Source organism: Myotis nattereri (genome assembly GCF_964212035.1).
Source record: "Myotis nattereri genome assembly, chromosome: 3".
Taxonomy (NCBI): Eukaryota; Metazoa; Chordata; class Mammalia; order Chiroptera; family Vespertilionidae; genus Myotis; species Myotis nattereri.
The window spans coordinates 4,121,037-4,145,981 of NC_138077.1; the positions used below are offsets into that span (position 1 = coordinate 4,121,037).

Below are 24,945 nucleotides of genomic sequence, written 5' to 3' on the forward strand. Positions count from 1 at the left end.
GAAACCCCGCTCACCAGTGTATGCCTATAGCAGCGCTGGACCGGAGGCCTCCCAACGTGGGTGCCTGCCCCATACGATGTAGAGAAGGAGGGACAGTGTGCTTTCTGCACACGCAGCTCCCAAGAGGAAGGGAGAGAGAGTCCGGGCTACACATGCATGCCCAGTTTCTCCTACCAAAACGGAAGCAGGAGGGAGTTAAGGCAACCAGATGGAGAGAAACAGGAGGGGGGTGCATAAAAGTTCCTTCCTAACAAGCATGAGAATAAATTTAGATGCCTCTGTAGTTAACTTTACTGGGCATGAATTCATTAAACCCTGATTGGATTATCCCCTACTCACTAAGTTTTCTATTTTCTAGAAAGCTTTGAACTAATATGTTAATAATAATGAGTCAAAATCATATTTTTAAAAAAACAAAAAATCTTACAAAAATTGTGAGCATGTTTTTAAATGGTATTACATAACGGACCTATTTTACCAGAGCAATTGACATAGGTTAAAATTTAGTGTTTGTTTTGCCCCAAAGGTGTCTGGGAATGTAGCACATCAAGAAGTCAATACTGAGCCATATGATCCTTTTGAGGCACAACAGGTGAGTCAGAATTGTATTACACTGTGTAAAGGTTCGAGTGTCCTTCATTTACCTAGATGGGAATGACTGACTAGAACTATTTTGGAGCCATCTACTAGTAATTCCATCTGAAATGTTATTATGGAATAAGCTTTAGAGAATAACCAAAAAAGTCCTGTTCTGTTTTTATTGTTGGAATTGGGTAAGGAGAAGCAGATGAAAAGGTAAGATTTTTTTCTAGCTTATTTATTTCATAGTATAATGGCTTTACTGTTTAACTCAGTGGTTCTCAACCTTCTGGCCCTTTAAATACAGTTCCTCATGTTGTGACCCAACCATAAAATTATTTTCGTTGCTACTTCATAACTGTCATGTTGCTGCTGTTATTAATCGTCATGTAAATATCTGATATGCAGGATGGTCTTAGGTGACCCCTTGAAAGGGTCGTTTGACCGCCAAAGGGGTCGCGACCCACAGGTTGAGAACCGCTGGTTTAAGTGCTATAATGAGCCTGTATTAATTGATAAATAGTGCTTATTCGCATGAATGATATAGATCATATTATAAAGACCTTCACTTTCTAAAGAATGATTGAATTAGAAAATCTATTAATATAATTTACTGGCTAATATACCTTCAGAGAAAAGTTATTTGATCAACTCCATAGTTACTAAAAAGATACTGGCAGCGGTTCTCAACCTGTGGGTCACAACCATCAGAAAACGCATACAGTGGGGCCTTGACTTACGAGTGTCCCGACTAATGAGTTTTTTGAGATACCAGCTGTCTCTCGGCCGATTTTTTGCATTGAGTTGATAGAGTAATTTGAGTTAACGAGCTCCTTAATGAGCTCGGTCTCGGAACGAATTAAACTTGTAAGTCAAGGCCCCACTGTATAGCATATCAGGTATTTACATTACGATTCAAAACAGCAGCAATGAAAATAATTTTATGGTTGGTGGTCACCACAACATGAGGAACTGTATTAAAGGGTCGCAGCGTTAGGAAGGTTGAGAACCACTGCTTAGAGTATGGCTTTTGTTTGTTATAAAGCTGGTTTGAGATAGTTGTATATCTGAAAGCAATTCATTGATGATATTTTAACTTAAAAAAAATCAGCAACTATTCATTTAAAACACTTTAAAGTAGAACCAAAGTAAAAAAAAAAAAAGTTCTGTTCGTATCTAAAATATGCATAAAATATGCAGCTTTTAAACCTAAAAAATAGTTCTTGATGTTAATTGTTAGAGAGTGACATTCACATCAAACTATTGATTCAATACCAAACACTTCTAAGACAAATATTCAGAACTAGTTATAGTACAGATCGAAAAGTTTCATTATAAATTCCAGTAATATGAATAACATTATTTTAAAAGAGCTGGCTTTGCTTAACAGTGTTCAGGAGTTTTTAATTCTTGAATCATTGTGGCATTTCCCTTGAAAATTTTCATCTGCCTTTTACTCTCCTTTGTTTATTTTAAGAGGCAGTTCAGGACAAGATCAGAAATTAGCATTTTTCGCTACTTTAATAGAAAACTTTGTAATTTACTTTTAGGGGGATATTTCACAGATTGAAAAGGAGTCCCACGTTTTACAAGAGCAGCTTGAGGAAGCCTGTGAAAATTACGAGCAGAGAAAACTGAAGGGCTCAGAAGAGACCAGGGACCTGGAAGAAAAGTTGAAAAGGAACTTGGAAGAAAACAAGGTAATGCTATCTGAAACCTCTCTTTAAGAGCATGTGGCATCATTAGGAGAATGTGCTTGTGCAGCTCATGAGCTGAGCGTCTGCATTGTTGGCTACACAAAGGATTCTTTCTCAGTATCGCTTATTTCAAATTTCTCCAGGACATATTAAAGCGGCAGTGTCTTTGGTAGGGTTTTTTTCAATGTTTAGGACCTCTGCAAGTCACCATATGAGAAAGGGGCTGTAAATCTGGGTTTGTATTTACCTATAATTCAGTCCGCTTGATTAACCAAAACTATTTCTGGTGACTAAGTTCCAAGTTAGTCTTGTTTATATTGAGAGGCAGTGTAGCATTAGTGGTTAGGAGTGTGAGGCCTGGAGTCAGACTGGCTGGGTTCAGATCAGACTGGGCCCTCTCCCAGTTCTGATTTGGGACAAGTTATTAACTTCTCTGTGCTTTAGTTCCTTACCTGGAAAATTTGGACGATAATTGCTCTCATTTTGTGGGGTTAGATTAATATTTACAAAGTACTTAAAACTGGTGCATAGGAAGGGCTCTGTGCATGTTGGCTGCCACTGTTATTACTATTATTATCATCTTCATCGTATTCCTAAGTAAGGGTGAGAATAACACGTAGAGCTTACGCACCCCAGAACTGCAAAGCCACCCAGTGTGTCTTTTCTGAGTCTCCTGATCTTGCATTATGTTGGCTAAGATTATCAGTTACGTGTAACTGCTATTGGAGTGATACTAATTAGCGGCAAAGTCAAATCGAATTGGGGGGACGTGGGATTATAGATGTGAGAAATCGTGGTGTGTTTCTTTTTGAAGTACAGTCTTCCATCTAGAGCAGTGGTTCTCAACCTTCCTAATGCCGCGACCCTTTAAGACAGTTCCTCATGTTGTGGTGATCCCCAACCATAAAATTATTTTTGTTGCTACTTCATAACTGTAATTTTACTACTATTATGAATCGTAATGTAAATATCTGATATGCAGGATGTATTTAGGCGACCCCTGTGAAAGGGTTGTTTGACCCCCAAAGGGGTCGCGACCCACAGGTTGAGAACCGCTGATCTAGCGGTAATAGGGATGGTAGTCATTTAAGAAAGGAAGAGCCTGTTGCAGAAGTCTGGATCAGTAGCTAGGGCAATGTATTAAATAGAATAAAATTAGCTCAGGAAACTCGTTATTGAGCCTGGCCCATGTGGCTCAGTGGAAGATACCTCAAATACTTATTTTGAAATAAAGTTGAGGTTTTAAAAAAGAGGTACAGAAACCAAATTTTCTCTAATTGAGAAAAGGATCATCAGAAAGTGATTATAATTCTCTCTCTAAACCAGTGCATGTAGAGGATACAGTTATATCCTCTGGGCTATTCCTTCTTTTATTCTGATATTTGCAGGAAAAGGATTCAGATCGTTGTCGTTGGTGGAGTCAGAGACAAGTGCATGGAGGCTGCCCCGGTTAGTGTTGTGAGACCCGTGTCATTGAAAGGTGGTCGGTACAAACAGTAGGCGAGCTCCTGCAGCATATTTTTGTGGTTGAGCTATAAGAGTGTGTGCTTATAATACTTAGTGCCTTTTGATACCTGATTCCTTCAAGTACTTGTTGCCAAGGTGGTTGTCATGCCACAGTAGAACCTTTGGTTGCACATCATCTCCCGTTCAGAGGTGAAATCATTGGCTTAGAATAGAAGCACAGGTGGGTGAGAAACAAGGTTAGCGTGGCCGCAAGGCATGCACATGGACTTTGCTCATAGTTGTAGAAGTGATCCAGGTAGAATCAGGATTTTGTAAGTAGAGGAGGTCACCTTAGTCATTGTAATGACTCAGCAAATCCAGAGTCAGCAAGGAAAATGTGAGGAGAACATTCCCCTGCTAGAGGGGGTGTCACTGGACTGTCACTGAACCTCTGCTGCCCAGGAACAGTTGGCTGTGCACCTGGAGGCCGCTGGAACCAGCCCACCACTGCAGTCGGACTCTGCAGTCTGCAGGGACCTGGGCTGGCCAGCCAGATGCCTCCCGGGCCATTGCAAACCAAGTGCCTGCGGAGACAGGAGGGTGCTGGGGTCAGACACGAATCTTTTCAAAGCTGTCTCAGAGGAAATACTCCAGTGTCCTCCATGTCTTCATTGCACCACAGGCCTCTGCTTCCAGAACCCAGCTGAGACTGTTTCTCTGCAGTCGAACAGACTCCCGGGGCCTAGGCATTTGTCCTCTTACACTTGAGGCCTTGTTGTAACCAGTTTGACACTGAAGCCATTTCTCCCGGCCCTGCCTTCCACACGTCCACTCTGCACTCCAGCTGCGTCGCACCTCTTGCTTTTGTGCAGATTTGCCGTAACCTTATTCTTCTGCTTGAGTCGTGCTGCGAGTGGCAGGCTCATCTGGGAGCCCGAGATCGGATATCTCTGGTTCTGAGAAGCCCTTTCTGAGCACCATCGTCTGTTCTTGGTTTGTTACCTGACATATCCCCCTGCCTGATTCACGGAGGGCAGGAGAGGGGTGCTGGCGCTGAGGCCACATCCTGGACCACGTTTTAGCCCAGGCTCAGCCCGGGAGCACAGCCAGCTGTGACGGTTCTGCTGAACCCGAGTCAGGGCCTAGGCGGGGTCACCAGTACAATTCTGATCTCTCAGGCTCCTTTGTTTCATGAAGTAAATCTTTCTAAAATTGTTTTAGATCTCAAAGACAGAATTAGACTGGTTCCTCGAAGATTTGCAAAAGGAAATTAAAAAATGGCAACAGGAGAAAAAAGAAATACAAGAAAGACTAACAGCACTAAAGAAGGAAATGAAAAGGGTTTCAGATGCCACTGAAACGTAAGTAAGGCTCAGTGCAATGATTTTTATTGTTTGTTTTTTGGGGTAAGGGTTGTTGATATTTTAACATTTTTGATATTCCATTTCAAACTAAATTGGGTGAAGTGAAAATTTTAGGTACTGTTTCATCTAATTTTTAAAAACATCTGTTGGGGAAATATGTCACCTGAAACTTTTTCTAAACCTGCCATATTTGCAGATAAAGTGAGACTATGAATTAAAGAAAGGCATCCTCCTAGTCTGAGCGCTACCTCTACTGTGACCATGACCTTTGACACACACACACACACACACACACCACCATCTGGGAAATGAGCGGACTTGTCTAGATCTTAAGCTTCTTTTCAGCACTAAGATTCTGTGGTGATTATTTTACTTACGATTACTTTCACCCTGAATCCTGAAAGCATTGAATTCCGTTCTATAGTGTGAGGGATTTGGAAATACATACCGGCCTTACAGTTGTCAGATGGGCCAAGTTGGTGCTAAAATTCTCCATGATTGATTCCTAACCCCTTTCTTCCTTAAACAGTGATATGTCCTAGGATTTACTTAGCTTAATTGTTACCTACTGTGTAACAAAACACCCAAAACTCTGTGGCTTAAATTAGCAGCCACTTTAGCTGATGGTGATCCCACAGTCTGGGCTGAGTGCAACTGGGCCATTATCCTCTGGTCTTGCCAGTGGTTCCTCTGGCTGCGTTTAGCTGGGGATGGGCTCAGCCGGGATGCTGGTGTCTTGTTCTCTCCCTCTCCCTGTGGCCGCCCTGTGACTTTTATCTATACAGTCTCTCCGTCTGGTCTCTAGCATGGCAGCCAGACTCCCTGTGTGGCCCTGGGAGCTTCCAAGAGTGCAGGAGCAGGAGCTGCCAGGCCCCTGCAGGTCTGCGCCAGAGCTGTCAGGCATCCCTCCACCACCTTCTCCAGTTTCAGGCGGGGTGCTGGCCTCGTCCAGAGCAGAGAGCTGCACAGTGGGGGCCGAGTCACCAGGGGACACAACAACCACACTCATCTTTCAGGGCATTTATGCATTTTCCATTTGCCGTGCCATGTGATCACATGGCTTTCATTATGTCTCGCTAGCATCACATCTGGGCAGTTTCTAGGTAGCCCTTAAAAGAATGGTGAACATAAAACACTGCCTCTGTCATGTCCAAGTAGCTTCAGGGAACACATTTGCAGAAAAGATAATGTCTTTAAAGCTCTTTTCTTCTTCATATTTGAGCAGGTCTAGTCTTAATCAGTGTTATCCAAAAATTCAGAAGTATTTATGTTTAGCATATTTTTACATGCTCAATTTAGACATTCTGTCAAACTAAACAAAAATAAATGAATCTGTTGATGAGAAAATACTTTTTTCTGCTCACATAAAAATTAACCATTCCTGGTGGGGAGTAAACTTTTTACTGGTACACACACACACACTTTATTAATATTTATATTTCTTTGTCTCTTTTGGTCACTGTTTAAAGATAAGCCATAGGCTTCTCTGTGCTTTACACTTTCTAAGTAAATGCTTTAGATTTAGCTTTTAAAGCAAAACCTTAAAACTTTTAGCTCTCCTAAAGAAGCTTAAAGGATATGAGCAATGATGTGATTTTTCTACACTTTAGGTCACACTTAGTATTAAAAATGGCTGGAGCATAGGGAGCTCCTGCTTGGTGCAGTAGGACAGACCAGCGGCATCTATGGAAATGACGCAGGTTCCTTGAAAGAACAGGACAAAATTGAGTGCTTAGAGGAAGATGTCTACACAAGAAGGAAAGGCCTTGAAGCTGGTTCTTAGTGGAAATGTGGGGTGTTCAGCAAGTAGAGACGACTAAGAAGGTGTGTAGGGGAGCATGAAGAGGTAGAGCATATTCCCTCAGGGCATTGCCTAGGGATCAGATTGGCACTTTGTTTTGAAGGGTTGTCAGACAGTGCACACATGAGTGTATATGTATGTATATCCTAGCTAATAAAAGAGTAATATGCAAATTGACCATCACTCCAACACACAAGATGGCTGGCAGGGGAGGGCAGTTGCGGGGGACCAGGCCTGCAGGGGAGGGCAGTTGGGGAAAATCGTGCTGGCAGGGGAGTAGTTAGGGGCAATCAGGCAGGCAGGCAGGCGAGCGGTTGGGAGCCAGGAGTCCTGATTGTGAGAGGGATGTCTGACTGCCCTTAGGGGGTCCCAGATTGGAGAGGGTGCAGGCTGGGCTGAGGGACACACACCCGCCCCCTGCAGGAATTTTGTGCACCGGGCCTCTAGTATATATATATTTTATTGATTTCAGAGAGAAAGGGAGAGGGAGATAGAGATAGAAACATCAATGATGAGAGAGAATAATTGATCTGCTGCCTCTTGCACACCCTCTACTGGGGATCGAGCCCACAACCCAGGCATGTGCCCTTGACCAGAATCAAACCTGGGACACTGTAGTCCACATGCTGATGCTCTTTCCACTGAGCCAAACCAGCTAGGGCTTAAGTTTTATTTTAAAGAGTAGAGTCTGGCCCTGGTCGAGTAGTTCATTTGGTTGGAGCGGTGTCCCATACACCAAAAGGTTGCTAGTTTGATTCCCAGTCGATGCACATACTTAAGTTATGGATTCAATTTCCAGTCAGGGCACTACGGAAAGCAACAGATATTTCATTCTCACAACTCACTCTCTCTCTCTCTCTCTCTCTCTCTCCCTCCTTCCCTTTCTCTCTCTCTCTCTTCTTCCTCTTGCCCTCCCTCTCTCTCTCCCTTCTCCCTTTCACCCATTCCCCCCCCCCACTCTTTCTGACTCAATAAAAACAGGTCAGCTGGTGTGGCTCAGTGATTGAGCATTGACCTATGAACCAAGTGGTCACAGTTCGATTCCTGATTAGGGCACATGCCCAGTTTGCAGGCTCTATCCCCAGTGTAGGAGGCAGCCAATCAATGATTCTCTCTCATCATTGATGTTTCTATCTCTATCTCCCTTTTCTTTCCCCTCTGAAATAAATAAAAATATATTTTTAAAATAAATAATAAAAATGAGAATCAATAAAAACACATCCTAAAAAAGCACACACACACACACACACACACACACAGAGGCTGTTTGCATTTTGAATGAGAACCACTGGTCATACTGTACTCCTGTCTCATTTTAAACCTCCCAGGAGTGCTCCTTGAAGTGGACTGAGATAGGATGACATGAGACAGGCATATGACTTAGTGATCAAATAAAATGGCTGAAATCCGTGGTCTGCCCTCTAAGTGTAAAAGGAAAGCTTCCAAAGAGGAAAATGACCCAAATTCTTTGCCTATTTTGAAGATACTAGAAATGAAACAAAATGTAAAAACTTACAAAGAATTCAAGGAATTTTGCATGGCTGTGGGTCGAATTTACTCTGGATCAGGTTTGTAAAAAAATCTTGAAAAAACTAATTAAAATTTGGTGATTATGCTTTTATAGGTACACCCAGAAAAATGATGGACAGGAAAAGGAACATGAATTCCTTCTGGATCAGTCTTCTGAAATCAGGCAAATTAAGTTTAAATTTATTTGTATGTCTAGTACTTTTAATAGCAGAGGCACAAGCACACAGGACATCTAAACATATTGTTGCTTGTCTATGTTTTAAATTGTTTCTCTTTTTATTTTCTATTTTATTATTTAATATTTAAAATTTATCCTTTAAGTATTTTTATGTTGTGATGTTCCTACTTTATTCCACATTGTCAGTTTAAAAATCTGAATTTAGAGTTGATTATTACACCTCTTTTCCCTTGAGTTAGCTTGAAACTAAATGTGTGTTTTAAACACTTTTCTTTTGTGTTACTGAAATACCAGTCTCAACTACATTATGGTAGTTTGTTGCTATGATTATAGGTTCATTGAAGGATTTTCATTATGAACCTATAAAAAAGTTTTTTTTTAACCTTTATTAAATGGAAATAATGTTTTCACATATTGGTTGCCAGTCTATTCAGTAGTAAGCAGTTGTATTCTGCTTTTCGCATATGTTGTTTCATGTACGCATTTCCATTCACATTATGGTCCATGCCTGCCTTGTTTTAGCTGTTACAGGTATATTGCCATGAACAACTTTATATAGATCGTTTTTTCCTTTGGGTTATTTCCTTGTAATTTGTGTCAAGATAGAATTTCTGACTCAAAGGATGACGGATATTCTATAAAGTGTATTAATATAACAGATTATACTCCCTCTGTGCTCATAAAAATGGTGAACCAGTTTACCACCAGTTCCTCACTTTCTTTTTCTTAAAATTATTTTATTGATTTTTTTTGCAGAGAGAAAGGGAGAGAGAGAGAGAGAGAGACTTAGAAACATCAGTGAGAGAGAAACATTGATCAGCCGCCTCCTGCACACCTCCCACTGGGGATGTGCCCGCAACCAAGGTACATGCCCTTGACTGGAATCGAACCTGGGACCCTTCAGTCCACAGGCCGACGCTCTATCCACTGAGCCAAACCAGTTAGTGCCTCACTTTCAATTTCATATCTTCCTGTGATCATTTGTGAAGTGCAAGGAGCACGTGTGAGTCTGTATTACGTAGTAAAATACTAGGCAAGAAGTTACTCTGGAAGATGTCGTATGTCTTTTTGTGGCATGATCTCAGAGTTACCCTAGCTTTAGCCTTTGTAATCTCAGTGGTAAAATTTTTTTCAAAAAGTGTTTCTCCTTTACTATTTGCAGTAACACATTTACAAATGAGAAAATGAAAATAGAAGAGCAAATAAGGAAAGGGAAGGAGCAATATGAAGAGGTTCTTCAAAGAGCTGTGGCTGCAGAGGTGAGCCCAGCCCCGGGGGGACTGGCAGACAGGGCGCAGGCCCTGGTCTGCTCTGTGCTGACTGCACCTGGGGCACCACAGCCTTGCCGGGAGCGCGCAGGCTCGAGGTGTCCTGTCTCCGGAACAACCACTCTCCTCGTCTGCGGCTTCTTCATTGTTGGCCCTCACGCTTATGTTGTGTCACGTAGATGTGCTCAATGTACACCAAATTTTGTAACCTGCTTTCCTTATTGAACATTGTAACTCAGTCATTTTTTTATGCTCTCCACTTTGAATGGCTTCATTATACTTAGTCAAGAGTTAGCCATAAAGCACGTTTGCCAATACTAGAAAAGGCACTCGAAAATCATCCACTTAAGAATATACTCGCCCTCTCCCTCCCCCCAAAAGGATATATGCCAATGTCAGTGTTTGAGAAAGTAGTGAGACAAAAAAATAAAAATGATGACCCCTGGCTGTACTTTATTTAGTTCTGAAATGTGGTTTGTCTAATTAAGAAGTTAATGTGGTTTATGGGCATATGTGTCTGTAATTATTCTGGGAAAATAAAAGAAGGCTTAGCTTATGCAATCTGCAAACACGAGTCTTTCAGTTAAATATGGACTGTGTAGCTGCTTCTAAGGAAGGGAGGAAAGTAAAAGCCGAGCACCTGTCATCTGCGGCGCCGTGCTCGCGCCCATGTCCCCAGCTGTCAGTTCTCACCACCACCTGGCAAGCCTTTTTGCCAGTGGGTCCTGGCAAGGTGCTGACACCTGGACTGAAGCAGGCAGTTCTACACTTCCTGCAGTGACTCTCAAAAGCCGCTGGTTGGCTGGTGGGGAAGCTGGCGAGTCCACTGCTGTAAAAGCATGCGCCAGGGTTCCCGACGCCCGTGAAGCGGAGCACAGCGTCTCCGCAGCCTCTGAGTCGGACAGGGTGCAGCCATGGGTGCTCTGCCCTGGGTAGGCAGGCGCAGGTACCGCCCACTGGGGGAAGCACACAGGGAGCCTCGCTCTGTGCTGCAGCAGTAAGCCACGTGGGAAGTGTCGTCTCTGAGGAAAGTGGCATTTAAGGTCTATCATTTTACTGTCATTTTGTTATTCTAGTTTCACATCCAAAAGTTTTAATTCATAGTCACGTGACATTACAACATAAACAAGTTCTGGTGACTCTGTCATTGTGTGTCATTTAGGAAGAAACTGCAAAGTGGTTTAGAATGTTTAAGTTTTAACAAATTCAACTAGGTTCAGATTTTCAGTTTTAAAATACTTAAACGTTCTCTCATCTCATGGTAGGTATCTGTGCTTGAAAACCGGAGAGAGGCAGAAGTATATAAGTTACAGATTGTGGAGTCACAAGCAGAAGGGTATCTGAAGACCCTGAAGCAATTGCGCAGGTACTGTAGGCATTATGGGTATATTTCCCAGCATGTCATTTAGCAAATGAAAGTTACAGGTGAGGAAAAAAATCTTACATTAGGCAGGACCATTTTATTTATTTCTTTATTTTAATACTAGAGGCCCAGTGCACGAATTCATGCACCAGTGGGGTCCCTCTGCCTGGCCTGTGGGATCGTCCCAAAACCGGCTCTCCAACATCCCCCAAGGGGTCATGGATTGCAAGAGGTCACAGGCCAGGCCGAGGTACCCCACCAGTGCACAATCAGGGCAGGAAGGGACTGCTGGAGGGCTCCAGGGCATGTCCGGCCTGTCTCGCTCAGTCCTCATCGGCCGGACCCCAGCAGCATGCTAACCTACTGGTTGGAGCGTCTGCCCCCTGGTGGTCAGTGCACGTCATAGTGAGTGGTTGAATGGCCTTTGCATGTCATTAGCATATTACGCTTTGATTGGTTGAACAGACTCCCAGACACATAAATATATATTAGGCTTTTATTATATAGGATATTTTGTATCGATTTCCGAGAAGAAGGGAGAGGAGGAGAGAGTTAGAAACATCAGTGATGAGAGAAAATCACTGATTAGCTGCCTCCTGCATGCCTCCCACTGGGGATTGAGCCGGAAACCCAGGCATATGCCCTGACCGGGAGGGAATGTAACCTTGACCTCCTGGTTCATGGGTCAGTGCTCAACCACCAAGCCATACCAGCCGGGCAAAAATATAGTAGTTGTTTTGTGTGTGTGTGTGTGATCATGTGAAATATATCTTTCATGTTCAAATGTTTGTTTTAATTTGTACTTTAGTGCTTTCAATTTTTAAAAATATTTTAAAGTGGACATTAGCAGTTTCATGTTTTTCTCCTTTTCAGTGATTCTGCAGCATATCCTGAACTAGAGTCTGATATACATTCATGGGAATCATTTCTTTCTGATGTTAGAAAAGAAATGGAGAAAGCAGAGGTAAGTTGAAAACATTTTATAATTCTGTCAAAATCTATATGATAGTTATAATTCTAAGCAGCTAGTCAGATGGAAACCGTTCCTTTTTTGAGCTGTTAAAAGCAATAGATAATATTTGTTGAAATTTTAAGAAGAGTTTTTCATGAAAGTAATGATACTTCTTAACTGTCCAGCTCTAACCTGGATGCTGAGGTGAGAGCAGCGTGTTGATGAGGCTGTAGCGTGTCTGTCAGTGAGGTCTTACTCTGCACTTTGTCCTTCAGGAAACAGTCGCTTTAATACTCTCGTTTCATTTATGTTTCTGGGAAGATTGTTGATCGTTTTTAATGTATAGTAAGAAAAATAGCACTCATGGACGATTGTGGTTTTCCCTTGGAATCTGTTCGAAAACTGGACCCTTTTCTTCTCCCTACAGTCTCAGTTTGAGGAACAAATTAAGGCCATTAAAACTGGCTCTCGGCTCACTGAGCTTCCTGAAGTGCAGATCTCCGCGCTCCCGTTTCCTGCATGGAGCACAGTAAGTCTGCCATCATCTTTTTGGAGGGAAGAAAACAAAGCATAATGAGCCATTTTCTTGCCTCATTGGCCGAAGTCGTTGGCTGCTGCTGTTGTCTGGGAGTGGGGATGGGATGAATGAATAAATGCCTTCATGTTTTCATTGTTGGTGCGACTAGTTAACCTTTAGGTGTTACAGTAAACATTCTATATAAATAGGAGACTTTCTTTCTACCTCCGGGTCTAAGGAGAGACCTGAGGTGGCAAATACACTGCTGCTCATCTCCCCTTTCTTTTCTGGATGCTGAGGTGTGTGTGTGAGTGTCCCTGCCTTTGAACAAATATTCCAGGTGTAGCAGGTGCCTGTAATTTATTCCTTGATGTTTAGAGGCAGGAGACCACATCTGAAATTTAAGATTTTTTTTCTTTTTTTTTTTTTTTTTTATTGATTTTTTTACAGAGAGGAAGGGAGAGAGATAGAGAGTTAGAAACATCGATGAGAGAGAAACATCGATCAGCTGCCTCCTGCACATCTCCCACTGGGGATGTGCCCGCAACCCAGGTACATGCCCTTGACCGGAATCGAACCCGGGACCCTTGAGTCCGCAGGCCGACGCTCTATCCACTGAGCCAAACCGGTTTTGGCAAGATTTTTTTTCTTGTGAAATATAGATAAACACTGCCATCTGTGAGACACACGTGGGCTTTGTGGGTCTGGCATATCCCATTGCACTGCTGGTCTGAGGAATATGCTGAGTCTTCTGAATAGCATTGCCAAGCCTGGTCTTGTTTTAGAATATGCAGCGCCGTCACGAAGAGCATGCCCTTTACTTTGTGGACTTTAGCACGTGGCAAACCCAAGTGCCGCTTTATCCTGGCATATGTGATTCTTATCTGGACACAGCAGATGCTCAGTGAATACTGAACTGAAATGAGTTCAGCCCTAGGGAGATCAGACCATAAGAATTTCAAGAAGGACTCCATTCAAGAGTTTACTAGAGCCCTGGCGAGGTAGCTCAGTTCATTAGAGCGTCATCCTGATGCTGAAGTTTCGGGTTCATCCCTGGTCAGGGCACATACAGGAATCAGCCAATGAATAAGTGGAACAAAATGATGTCGCTCTCTTCCTCTCCCTCTCTCCCTCTCATTTCACATCCCTTCCTCTCAAATAAAAAAGAAAAACAAGCCCTAACCAGTTTGTCTCATTGGATAGAGTGTCAGCCCGTGGTCTGAAGAGTCCCGGGTTCATTTCTGATCAAGGGCACGTACCTTGGTTGTAGGCTTATTTCCTGACACTGGTTGGGATACGTGTGGGAGGCAACCAATCAACGTGTCTCTCTCACATCGATGTTTCCCTCTCTCTGTCTCTCTCCTTCCCTCCCACTCTCTCTAAAAATCAATGGAAAAATATCCTTGGGTGAGGATTAACAAAGAAACAAAAAGAGTTGATCAGAGATAGATTTCAGAATGTTTTGCCACAACATTGAAATCTTCTGGTTCTGAAATGGTCTTTAAAGCCCCCATTTGCCCAGCATTTGATTCACACCTTCCTGCTACTGGCAGACTTTGCCTGGCTCTTCCCCACCCGGGGCCCATCCTCTGCGTCCTGCCTTCCCCTGAGCCCAGTCAGGCTGCCCTCTTCGCCGACCGGGACCTTCTGTCAGGTGTGTTCCTCTCCTTAACTTAGGTGACAGCTCCCTGCAGGTGGGAGCCTGGTCTGGAATGGCTTTTTCTCATCAGAACAGCATGTTAAGCATTCAAACTTGGTGCATTCATCTCGAAAAAAACATTTAGCCTCCTGAACTGAGTAAAATATTCTGTTGAGATTCAAAGTTTTGTCTCCACAGAATAAGTTTTTTCTATCCATTAAATGAGTAATAGAGTTTTATTTAGAATTAAAGATACTTTCCATTTACAGTTTTTCCAAGTTCTTGTAGCAGATATGAAAGGGGGAAGAGATCTCAGCAGAATATTTTACTATTAATGTTTAATTCTAGCTAATATAACCTTATAAATACTCAAAATAATTTTACATCCAGAACCTGGGAGCTCTCATTGTGCCAGGAGCTTGCACATAAGGGACCCTAAAAACCATCTCCTCTCTGCCACCCCACCCTTCATCCATTGGGCATGTAGTGGTGATCAAGATTAGCTGTGGTCTGTGCCCTCAGATGCCTGTGGGCTTGGGAAGCGAGATCGTGAGTGACACCCGGAGTGCGTGAGTGACACCCGGAGTGCGGAATGGGCCAGGTTTCTCCCCGGCAGGCGCATGGAGTGCTGCAGCAGTGGAGGAGGGCACTGGCCTGAACGGGGCCCAGGCGCCGGAAGCTTCCTCTCGGAGGTCTCAGTAGAGTGAGTGCGAGATCCAGGATAGTTAGCCAGGAGGGCGTGGTGGGTGTGTGAGGGCATTTGGAGGCTGGGAAACATCTAGACAGAATCTTTAACAAGGGGCACTGCTGGCAGCAGGCACCAGTCACCGAGGCAGGAGAGGATGAAATGGCCTGGGGAGGGGGAGTGTGAGGCAGAGGTTGGCCTCGGGTACATGAGAGTTTCAACCCTGAGGCCTGGCCAGGCTGCAGGGAGCTGGGACCGGAGGTGGGCGGGAGGCAGAGCGTGCAGAAGAGAGAGTGACCCGCAGCATCGTGTCCTGGGCCTCAGTGGTGGAGATGTTGGTGGCCCTGGCGAGGGCAGTTTGGGGGGGTGTTGGAGCAGCTGTTTGGTTCCTCGCCAAGAGCAGCTGGGAAGGGAGTGGGGTCCCGTGAGAGGGAGGAGGCAGGTCGATGGGTGCAATGTTCTCCCTTAGGCGGCGTTTCAGATTTCCCAGAGAAAGGAGTTATGAAGGGAGTTACTGAGAGTCAGAGTCCAGCCCTTTCTAACAGCTAGCAGGCATGTTACGATAAGTAATTAAACACAAAACAAACATTTAATTGTATTCCGATTTTTTTCTTAGTCATGCTTAATTATCAGTCTTTGCCATGGATGTTTCTCTAAGTCTCAATGTGGTGTGTCCCTCACAGATTCGCCCAAAGTCACTTCCTGAGTCTCCAGGTCACGATGAGCAGGGTCCCTCCACGTCTGCAAGTCACGGGACTGGAAACCACACACCGGTTCCCAGGGATTCAAGCCTGGTCTCTGCCAGTGATCGCCCACTGGGGTCTCCCTCGCCATCACTGCCAGCATCGCCCTCTGCTCAGCAGGAGTGTGAGGGCGCCAGCCAGGCAGCTCAGCCAAAACGCAGCCTCCCGGCTGATCAGAAATTGCCCGGTCCTCCGGGACGCACGGCCCGGCCCAGCCAGTCTCCGAAAAGGCCCTTCAACAGCATCCTCGAGCACCTGTCGGCGGCGCTCCCCTGCTACAGCAGGTGCGGTGGCAGACGCTGCTGAGTCTGCGAAACACTTTTCTTGAACAGGTTTCCTGAGCGGGTACAATTGTGGCCAGTGAGGGGCTGAAGTGGGAAGGATTGCACAGTTGTTTTATTCAGAAAGGCAGGTGCTATATTTTCTTTTTTAAGCCGATAGGTGCGCATTTTCAAATACATTTTTAATGTGCGTATCTAGTGAGAACTCTGAGCACTCGTCAGAACCGGGCCATTTCCTAAGATGTGATGAGTTCAGTGACATGCGCAGCACTAGTTAGGCCGTTGCCTAGTTAGGGAGTTACCTGGTTATGCAGCACTAGTTAGGCAGTTGCCTAGTTAGGGAGTTACCTGGTTATGCCGCACTAGTCATGGAGTTGCCTAGTTAGGCAGCCCCTGGTGACCTGCAGGTCACTGGCTTCATGTGGCTCTGGAAAACAAGGCCCATAAAAGGAGGCAGCAGCTTGCCGTGTGGGCAGCACCTCTGACTCTCAGAGGTGTGAGGTTGAAGAGATTGGTATGATTCGCTGGTGAATCGGGTGTGGGCAGGTTACAAAGGGAATCCGGGGGGCAGGGGCTGCGCTGTCTCACCTGAGCTCCCAGTCCACACGTCAGTAGGGCTTCTCCAGACCTTGGCCTCGACCTCCAGGTTGGTACAGTGAGAAGAGGTGCCCCTTGTCCCAGATGAGGTACAGGAGTGTCTCCAGAATACAGCCAGGAGGAGAGGAGACCCCACCCACGGCGGCCCTCTGCACCCCCATGTTGTTTCTGCCTTTGATGCACTATTAGTTGGAGTCCCTGATTTTATGCTTTTGAAACAAATAGCCCTCGAATTGTGATAGGCCAGAATGGATATTTTGCATCTACGGGGACAGCTCTGCCCTTGCAAAGTGAGTGTTCGGTCTGCACGTGGGTGTCTAGCCCGTGGGCCGCAGTGTGAGAAGCGTGGTAGGTTCTCTCAAGAGCCATAACCCTGCCAGTTGTAAGAACATTCAAGTTGAAACTACTGACAGTACCTTACAAATAAGATTGTTTGCAACCCTCGCTAAATTTGGCAAAGTTAAATAACCAACTAGAAAAGCATCAGTTTTCTGCAAGTTAAAACATTTGGGCTATTCGTGGTGTAATATCAAGTTGCTGTCAATTATTACCATTCATCCACACCCACTGGTGCTTGTGAAACAGGCTGTGCAAAGTGTGTTGTGGGTTAGATTGTTGGGAGGACGTCAGCCAAGCTGGTTTCCTCTGAGGGAGAGGTTTTGGGTGTCGGGTCAGGCCCTGGTGTCTGGGCGTTAGTGATGCTGCATCAGCGGCTGCCGGAGCCCGGTGTCTGCGGAGGGATGGCTCTCCCCGCTGATCCCGCAGATAAATGCCGTGTGACACTCTATTGCAGTGAGCATTTAGACACCATGCTGGAGTCTCATTCCACTTGGAAAGAGTGGTCCTGCTATTTTATGTACAGCTGCTGGTGTCTGCCTGTTCCTTTTGTTTGTGTGTATTCGTTTCTCTTGGCTGCTGGGTTGATAGTGGCACATAATACTTTTTTGCACATAATACTTCTCAGCAGTAGGAAGCTGTGACGTTCTGCTCTCATCTCTCCCCACTTCCTCCTTCAGCACCGAGCTTGCTGGTTTCATTAGAAAAGTGCGAAACAAAAGCAAGACCTCGCTGTCAGGACTGAGCATTGCTGAAATTGTTCAGAAGGTGGCGGCACACATTCTGGAGGAACAGCAAAGCCAAAAGGTCAGTGTCCGTCCAGATACAGCAGAAGGCCCCTGTGTCCTCCTGGGTGTAGATGTGAGACTTGTAGGAACAAAACAGGCTCCAACCAGAGGTGGTGAGCAGGTTCCTGACGACAAGGGGGGCAAGCTTATGGGTACGAACTTTCTTCCCCGCCCGCATTATCTCTGCAGCCACGTCCAGGACAGGACAGGCCGCTGGCCGAGCCCAGCTCCACTGCCTCGGGGATGGGGGCCGCCCAGGGCCCGCCCTCCGTGACTGCTGGACCTTCGCCCAAAGCCCGGGGCCAGAGGACAGAAGACGCCCCTGTGAGTGTTGCATGCCAACGCTGTTTTCTTGTTTTTTAGGAGAGCATTGTTAAGCCATGGGAGCAGTGGTTTAGCCCCATTTCTCTTATTTCTAGACCTAATTCCTTGTCCTGTAGACCGTCCGTGAATAGCAGGTGCTGTCTTTTTGATGGCACGGATGTGCCGAGTGAGCTGTCTGTTTTCATTTTTATTTACACAATTAATCCACATTCATAGAAACTTCAGAAAATAGCAGAGAAAAATTAAATCTCTCTTAACCTGAAGGAGCCACTGTCACCACTTCACATCTTTGCAGACCTTTTCTAGGCATCTCTGTTGTTGTTGCTGCTTTAAATGAGTTGGTGGTCATATGAGGCTCCCTGTTCTATGCCTGCTTCTACTCAGAGGCCTGTTGTGACCAGCTTTTACGTCAGGGATTATGAACTTCATTAAGATTTACTCGGCCACAAAGTAGTCCCTAGTGTAGAGGTGTCGTAATTTACATTACTGTCGCCAACTGTTAGAAAATTAGATGCAGGATTAATTTGTAATATTCATCTGGTTCCAGACTTACCAGGAAATCCGTTAACCATATAAAACATTTTTTTCCTCTGAGAAAATTAGAATTTTAAAAGTATACTTTTCTTTTATACATTTATGTTTTTTCCTAAGAAGTGCTATTAAAAATAAGTTGTTTTACCCACACCTGAAATTTATATGTTCATGTTTACCAATGTCACCCCAATAAGTTTAATTTTTTAAAAATGAGAATAAATAAATAAATATTTTTAAATATATTTTTATTGATTTCATAGAGAAGGGAGAGGGAGAGAGAGATGGAAACATCAATGATGAGTGAGAATCATTGATCGACTGCCTCCTGTAGGCCCCACACTGGGGATTTAGCCCACAACCCTGGCATGTGCCCCAACCAGTAATTGAACTGTGACCTCCTGGTTTACAGGTCAACGCTTAACCACTGAGCCACGCTGGTGGGGCAGTAAATAATTTTTTTAAATAAAAACAAGTTGTTTTATCAGTCTGCTTAGCTATCAATGGGAATAATTTGCCAATTTAGTGGCAGAAGCATTTGACACTTGTCGGAAGTTTATGTAGTAAAAGGAATTTAGTGATTTATTATTTGGCCACATTTGTTTCCACAGACACTGGGTGCACATTCCTGTGAAATATGCCATGAGGTGTTCAAATCCAAAAATGTGCGTGCGCTGAACTGTGGGCACAAGTTTCACAAGGGGGTAAGCGTTCCCTGGCCACCCTCAGAGCGTGCATCCAGACTATGAAGTATTTTGGAAACAAACGGGTTTTTTCCCTGGGTATCCATACGTCCCATGTTTCCAGGGCACTTCCCGTATCCTGTGTAGCATCACTTCCAGGCTGGTGCTGTGGGAGGGGACAGGCCCCTGGGCCCCGGCTGTGTGCCCTGAGCTGCCTGTCCACCCCTCACTCCGAGCCGGGCACAGGGGCTCCATCGGCCAGGCAGGTGCGGACATTGAGCACAGGGCCAGCTCCCCGACAGGCGGTTTCTTGCACATGGAACCAGACTCACGCTTGTCAGTTTAGTGCAGAGCGTGAGGCGGGGGCAACATTTCAGAGGAGAAACACTCAACCTGACTGGGCCCTGTGCCCAGTCCTGGCCAATTCTGACTTGTACCCTCCTGGGATTTGTGGGTAACTGTTTTGGTGTTTGGGGTGCCGTGAGCGTTTGTCCTGCACCCCTGCTGCTGGGTTTTAGAAGAGTTCAGGGCTCTGCCACGTGGGCTTATGAACCTGAGGAGGGGGTAAATGCAGGGTTCTCACTGGGGAAGTCGGGAGACTTGCAGTCTGGCGCCCGTCCTGCTCCATGGTGGGGGGGTGGCAGGTCGTCACACCTGCATCTCAGACCTGTCACACACCCAGCTGCTGGGTGTGCAGGGCCAGGCAGACGGGGGGCTGAGGCGGGGGTGAGGGGTTGGATGAGTGAGTCCAAGGGACATGAAAATGCCTGCTCTAGAGGTCAGGGCCGCTGAAGCACCAAGACTGGAGCTGGGGTGGGGAGGCCCAGAGTTCACGGGGCAGGGTCTGCGGTGGCGCTTCCTCTGGCTTGGGCCGCGCTCCCAAGCTGAGCAGCCGCGGCGGCCCTGGGCTCTGGGCTGCAGGCCCCTCCCTGGCGGTGAAGTTCGCGCTGCCTGCTGAAGGCAGCACAGAGCGCCCTGCCCTGGCTGCTGACTTCCTTGTCTCCCTCCAGTGCTTCCGGCAGTGTCTGAAAGGCCAGCGCACCTGCCCCGCCTGCCTCGGCCGCGACCTCCCGTCAGGAGAGTAGCCGCACCTTCCGGAAGAGGCCGCCGCTGCCCCAGGTAGTCAGGCCCACCCAGGGGAGTTTAGCGGTCGGTTCAACTGGAAGAATAACAGTATACAGCTTCGATATAAAAGGCAGACATTTGAAGATTCTTTGCACTGTGTCACAGAGCTAATAAGTGGAAATCTTTAATGTAGTTGATAGTAATCCCCTGCTCTGATTAACCACTTGGGTAACAGCCCCCTGGGGCTGATGGAGTTGGCGTGACCACATTCTCACGCGCTGGGCTGCGGCTGGGACCACGGCTCTGCATGACACCCCAGAGCCGCCCTCAAGTTCGTGGCCTGTCCAATCCTTACAGGAGTCAGTGTTCCTGAAAACACGCCAACATGCTTCCTCAAAGATTCTGCATTTAAAGATGGGCTTAAGCAAACCACACTTTAATCATATGTAGTTGATGTTAAAATTTTGGCTGAATTAGACCAAAAGATTAGAATCTCCTCATGTGAAACATCGTGTGATTTTGATTGCTAATTATTTCATTTCCCACAAGCAGATTTCTAAAGTGTTTGTCATCTTGTAAAGATATAATCTGAGTTTTGAAAATTGATTATAAACCACTTTCTGGTATCAGCCTCTTTACCCCTGAAATCGAGGCTCCGTGCCCATCGTCCCACCCGCAGGTGGCGCTGGCTTTGTGGCTCCTCACCTCCTGTGGCATCTTCCTGCTTCCTGGTTAGACACAGGTGCCAGGTGTCTGTCGCTCGCAGCAGGCACTGTGGGGAGCAGGCAGCACCATCCCCTTCCCAGTCCCACCACCAAAAACAGACCCTTGTGTAACTGGCAACCCCAAGGTGTCCCTGCTACCTCGCTCCGTGTTTGTGTGAAGTAATGCATGCATCCTGTACTAACTACAGTAGGAGCAGTTAAAATTAGTTCTCCTTAGTGACATGTAGACAGTGGTAAACTTAGAAACACGAATTCTGGACGCATTCCATTTCTCTCAAACAGGAAGGAGCAATATATTTTTTCTGTGTGTTTTTTGTGCCCCTGGAAGCTCACAATCCCAAGTTCATGAGCCGGTCTGTCGCCCTCCTCTGCCTTGCTCCGTGAGTTTCAATGTCTCAGTGATGGTCTGTAGGTGCTTATTCCCTGTTTTGAAGCAGATTCTCCTACCACCTTGTCTGCATGTTCCTAATGCCCGAGACCTGTCGGCAGGAAGGTACATAGGGACCAGTTTGTAGCAGCAGGGAAATGAGAGACGGGCCTTGTACATAACTTCCGACTCGTGAACATGCCTTACACATCTTGTGAGTGTCAAATAAAAGAGCATTTTAAAATGCAGTCCACTGGTGTGTGTGTAGTTCTTTCTCACCAATGCTGGAGAAGCATTCTACTTGAAAACTCAAGACACCTGTGTTATACTGACATTTTAGAATATGTTTTTATTTATTTTAGAGAGAGAGGAAGGGAGAGGGATAGAGAGAAACATCAATGTGCCGACTGCTGCACTCCCCACCTTGGGGATTGAGCCCACAGCCGTGCATGTGCCCTGGTCAGGAATCAAGCTGGGGACCTCTTGGTTCCTGGGTCAACACTCCACTACAGAGCCACTGGCCAGGCTCTTATGCTCACATTTTTAAAAGTGACTTCGTCAGGAGAGAGCCATGTTTGTCTGAGGGGCCTGACGAAGGTCTTAGGGCATTTTAGAGTCTGGATCCAAACGTTGCTTTGTGCCCAAATAAAAGTTTACAAGATTGGCTATTTAAGTTTATGAATGGGAAGTTCACACAGACAGGAAGAGTACCTCTAAGGATGGTGAAGTGCACTCCTCAGCACGTTTCTTCTTGAGGCCTGTGGATTCGTCGACTGCGGAGGCTGATTGGTAGGGTGCCCTCTGCAAGGACCCATGTACGCTGACACTGAGAGATGATTGAAGAAAATCAGTTATGTTTTTCATCTGATAGCTTTTTCTTCAAAATAATGTATAACTTAAAGCAATAACTATTCCTAAGAGTTTAGATTCTTTTCCCTGCCGAGCAGCTTACACTGTGCTACAAATAGTGGGTAACCCAAAGTAAAACTAAAAGCGTGCCCGAGCAATGCAAAACGTTCCTGCATTTTTAAGGTAATTCATAGCATGTATAGTGGAGGCAGGTGGGTCATGATAACGCAGCACAAAACTGGAGCAATGAACCTATTTTAGGTAGTTTTTTAGATCCTCCTGGAGAAGTGGGTTAAAGGAAGCAGGTGGGAAAAACGGTAACAAGGATGGAAATTCTTTCATCCACAGAAGATGCTTGCTGGGAGGCTGATGAGAAGCACACAGAGAAGCGGATGAGCTGGGCTGGTCAGAACCAGGACCTAAAGCATCTCCAATGTCACCCGCACAAGAGAAATGGGAAGTGTGTTTAGGTGGTTTAAACTGTATTAAACTTTAATAAAACTTTATTGAAAGAACTAGAGGCCCAGTGCATGAAATTCATGCACAGCTAGGGTCCCTAGGGGCTGCGGGCTGGGCCTCCCTTCCCTTGGCTGCCTGCCCTGTCGCTGAAGCCCGCCATGTTCTGTGCCGCCCCCTGGTGGTCAGCACACATGTCACTCCCTGTCAGTTAAACTCCCACCCATATGGACAATTTGCATATTAGCCGTTCATTACATCGGGTAGCTACAAACCGAATTGATCACCAGTCGCATGTAATGCCCCCTGACTCGGTCTATTAAGAGGGATGTCCATCGTGTTGCCATCTGCCTCCAGTGCTTTGCCCAGAATGGTGGGCAGAGCCTGGAAACCAGTGAAAACAGGTGCACAGAGTACCTCCACGCGCCCCGGGTGAGCCGGGTGAGCCGTTCTGATACAGCGGGGACCAGGGGCAAGGACCCCGGGGGGCTTGTCTTCCCGTCCAATAGACAATCAACAAATGTAACTTCAGGTGGCGAGAAGGGCCTTTGAAGAAGCAGCCAGGGAGGGAGGGAGATGATAGCACTCTCACAGTTTGCCTAGTTCCTGGCAGGGACGCCGTTGGTAAGGGAGCCAGCAATTGTTGGGGGGCGGGCCGAGTAGCACAGAGAGAGTCGGGCGCCCTGATGATCCGGCTGGAGATAGAAGCGGAACTCAGGGCAGCCCACGCCGGAGGAAAGAGCAAGAAGAAACCAGGTCACCTCAGTCATTCTGGAAAGGAACAGTTCGTTCCTGGAACCTCCACGAGTTGACTTGCCTCTGTGGCTTTCACGGGCGGCCTTGCCGGTCTGGTCTGGTCTGGTCCCTGTGGGTTCGGACCAGAGCTGTGAGGTTGGCTCCGGGGTGGTGCTGGAGGGCCTCGCGGGGGAGGCACGGGCGCCCAGCTCCCCAGGTGGGGTGAGGACTGTTCTTAGTTACTCCATCATCGCCTCCCAGTTGTACCGTCTCTTCCAATTCCCCCCTTAAAAGTGGCAGAAAAGGAAGAAAACAACCGAAATGCTATTCAGCAGAAACTAAGTAGCACTAGTGAACTACAAAGTCCTGAGGAGACAACCATCAATAATTGGAAAGGACGTTTCTAACTTCTTTAAGAATAATAGCTTGGGATATACAAATGGGGAAAAATGAGCTTTGACCTCACTGTATACATAAACATGAACTCCAAATGGGTCGTGTCCCAACTAGGAGAGCAAAGTTACGAAGTCCTATGGGACGCAGTCCTGGGTCGGCGTGGGCAGAGATCCTTAGGATGCAAAAAGCACCGCCCGCCAGGATAAACATCAGTGAACGGAAAGTCATCACCATTCAGAGCTCTAAGTCCAGTTACTGTGCGTGAAAAGTCATGTCACAAAGTGGGAGAAGTCTGGCAGAGGATTCCAGAAGCAACCTCAGAAACCTCTGTAAGGAAGGTAATGCATGTGGAAATGAGCAAACATTCTGAATAGGCACGTCACAAAGAGTCACAGGTTCGTTGGCATTTTGATGGCCAGCTCTCCACAGTGCCCATCAGGAGGGAAATGGAAGTGAAACCCACAACGAGACGCCACCCGCTACCCACCAGGGAGTCGGGAATAATAAAGGCGGCCAGTGCCAAGTGTGGGCCTGTGGAGCAGCTGGGCTGTCAGACACTGCTGGCAGCAGTGGGGTGGGCGTGACCGAGGCAAGAGTGTTTACTAAAGCGGGCACTGCGGTACCTGTGACGTGGCCAGGCGCACAGGTGGCAGTGCAGGTACTTTCACCCTGGCCTCTTCCAGAACAGCCTCCAGCTAGAACAGCCTCCAGCTAGAGCAGCCTCCAGCTACAAACAGCCTCCAGCTAGAACAGCCTCCAGCTGGAACAGCCTCCAGCTACAAACAGCCTCCAGCTAGAACAGCCTCCAGCTAGAGCAGCCTCCAGCTAGAGCAGCCTCCAGCTACAAACAGCCTCCAGCTAGAACAGCCTCCAGCTGGAACAGCCTCCAGCTGGAACAGCCTCCAGCTAGAACAGCCTCCAGCTGGAGCAGCCTCCAGCTAGAACAGCCTCCAGCTGAAACAGCCTCCAGCTAGAACAGCCTCCAGCTAGAGCAGCCTCCAGCTACAAACAGCCTCCAGCTAGAACAGCCTCCAGCTAGAGCAGCCTCCA

At 46.3% G+C, this 24,945-nt stretch overlaps 1 protein-coding gene across 1 annotated transcript in view; it reads left to right on the plus strand.

Moving 5' to 3' along the window:
• Positions 1 to 22,817, plus strand: part of TTC3 (tetratricopeptide repeat domain 3) — a 102,729-nt gene extending 79,912 nt beyond the window's left edge. Inside the window, exons 34-47 of the mRNA XM_081086436.1 lie at positions 527 to 592; positions 2,130 to 2,279; positions 4,944 to 5,083; positions 8,512 to 8,580; positions 9,758 to 9,854; positions 11,129 to 11,229; positions 12,100 to 12,190; positions 12,606 to 12,707; positions 15,703 to 16,046; positions 17,657 to 17,783; positions 17,954 to 18,088; positions 19,231 to 19,323; positions 20,313 to 20,421; positions 22,657 to 22,817. Of these exons, the coding sequence (XP_080942562.1) occupies positions 527 to 592; positions 2,130 to 2,279; positions 4,944 to 5,083; positions 8,512 to 8,580; positions 9,758 to 9,854; positions 11,129 to 11,229; positions 12,100 to 12,190; positions 12,606 to 12,707; positions 15,703 to 16,046; positions 17,657 to 17,783; positions 17,954 to 18,088; positions 19,231 to 19,323; positions 20,313 to 20,387 (1,590 nt within the window). The 3' untranslated portion in view covers positions 20,388 to 20,421; positions 22,657 to 22,817. The remainder of the gene's footprint in view (positions 1 to 526; positions 593 to 2,129; positions 2,280 to 4,943; positions 5,084 to 8,511; positions 8,581 to 9,757; positions 9,855 to 11,128; positions 11,230 to 12,099; positions 12,191 to 12,605; positions 12,708 to 15,702; positions 16,047 to 17,656; positions 17,784 to 17,953; positions 18,089 to 19,230; positions 19,324 to 20,312; positions 20,422 to 22,656) is intronic.
• The last annotated feature ends 2,128 nt before the right edge of the window (positions 22,818 to 24,945 follow it).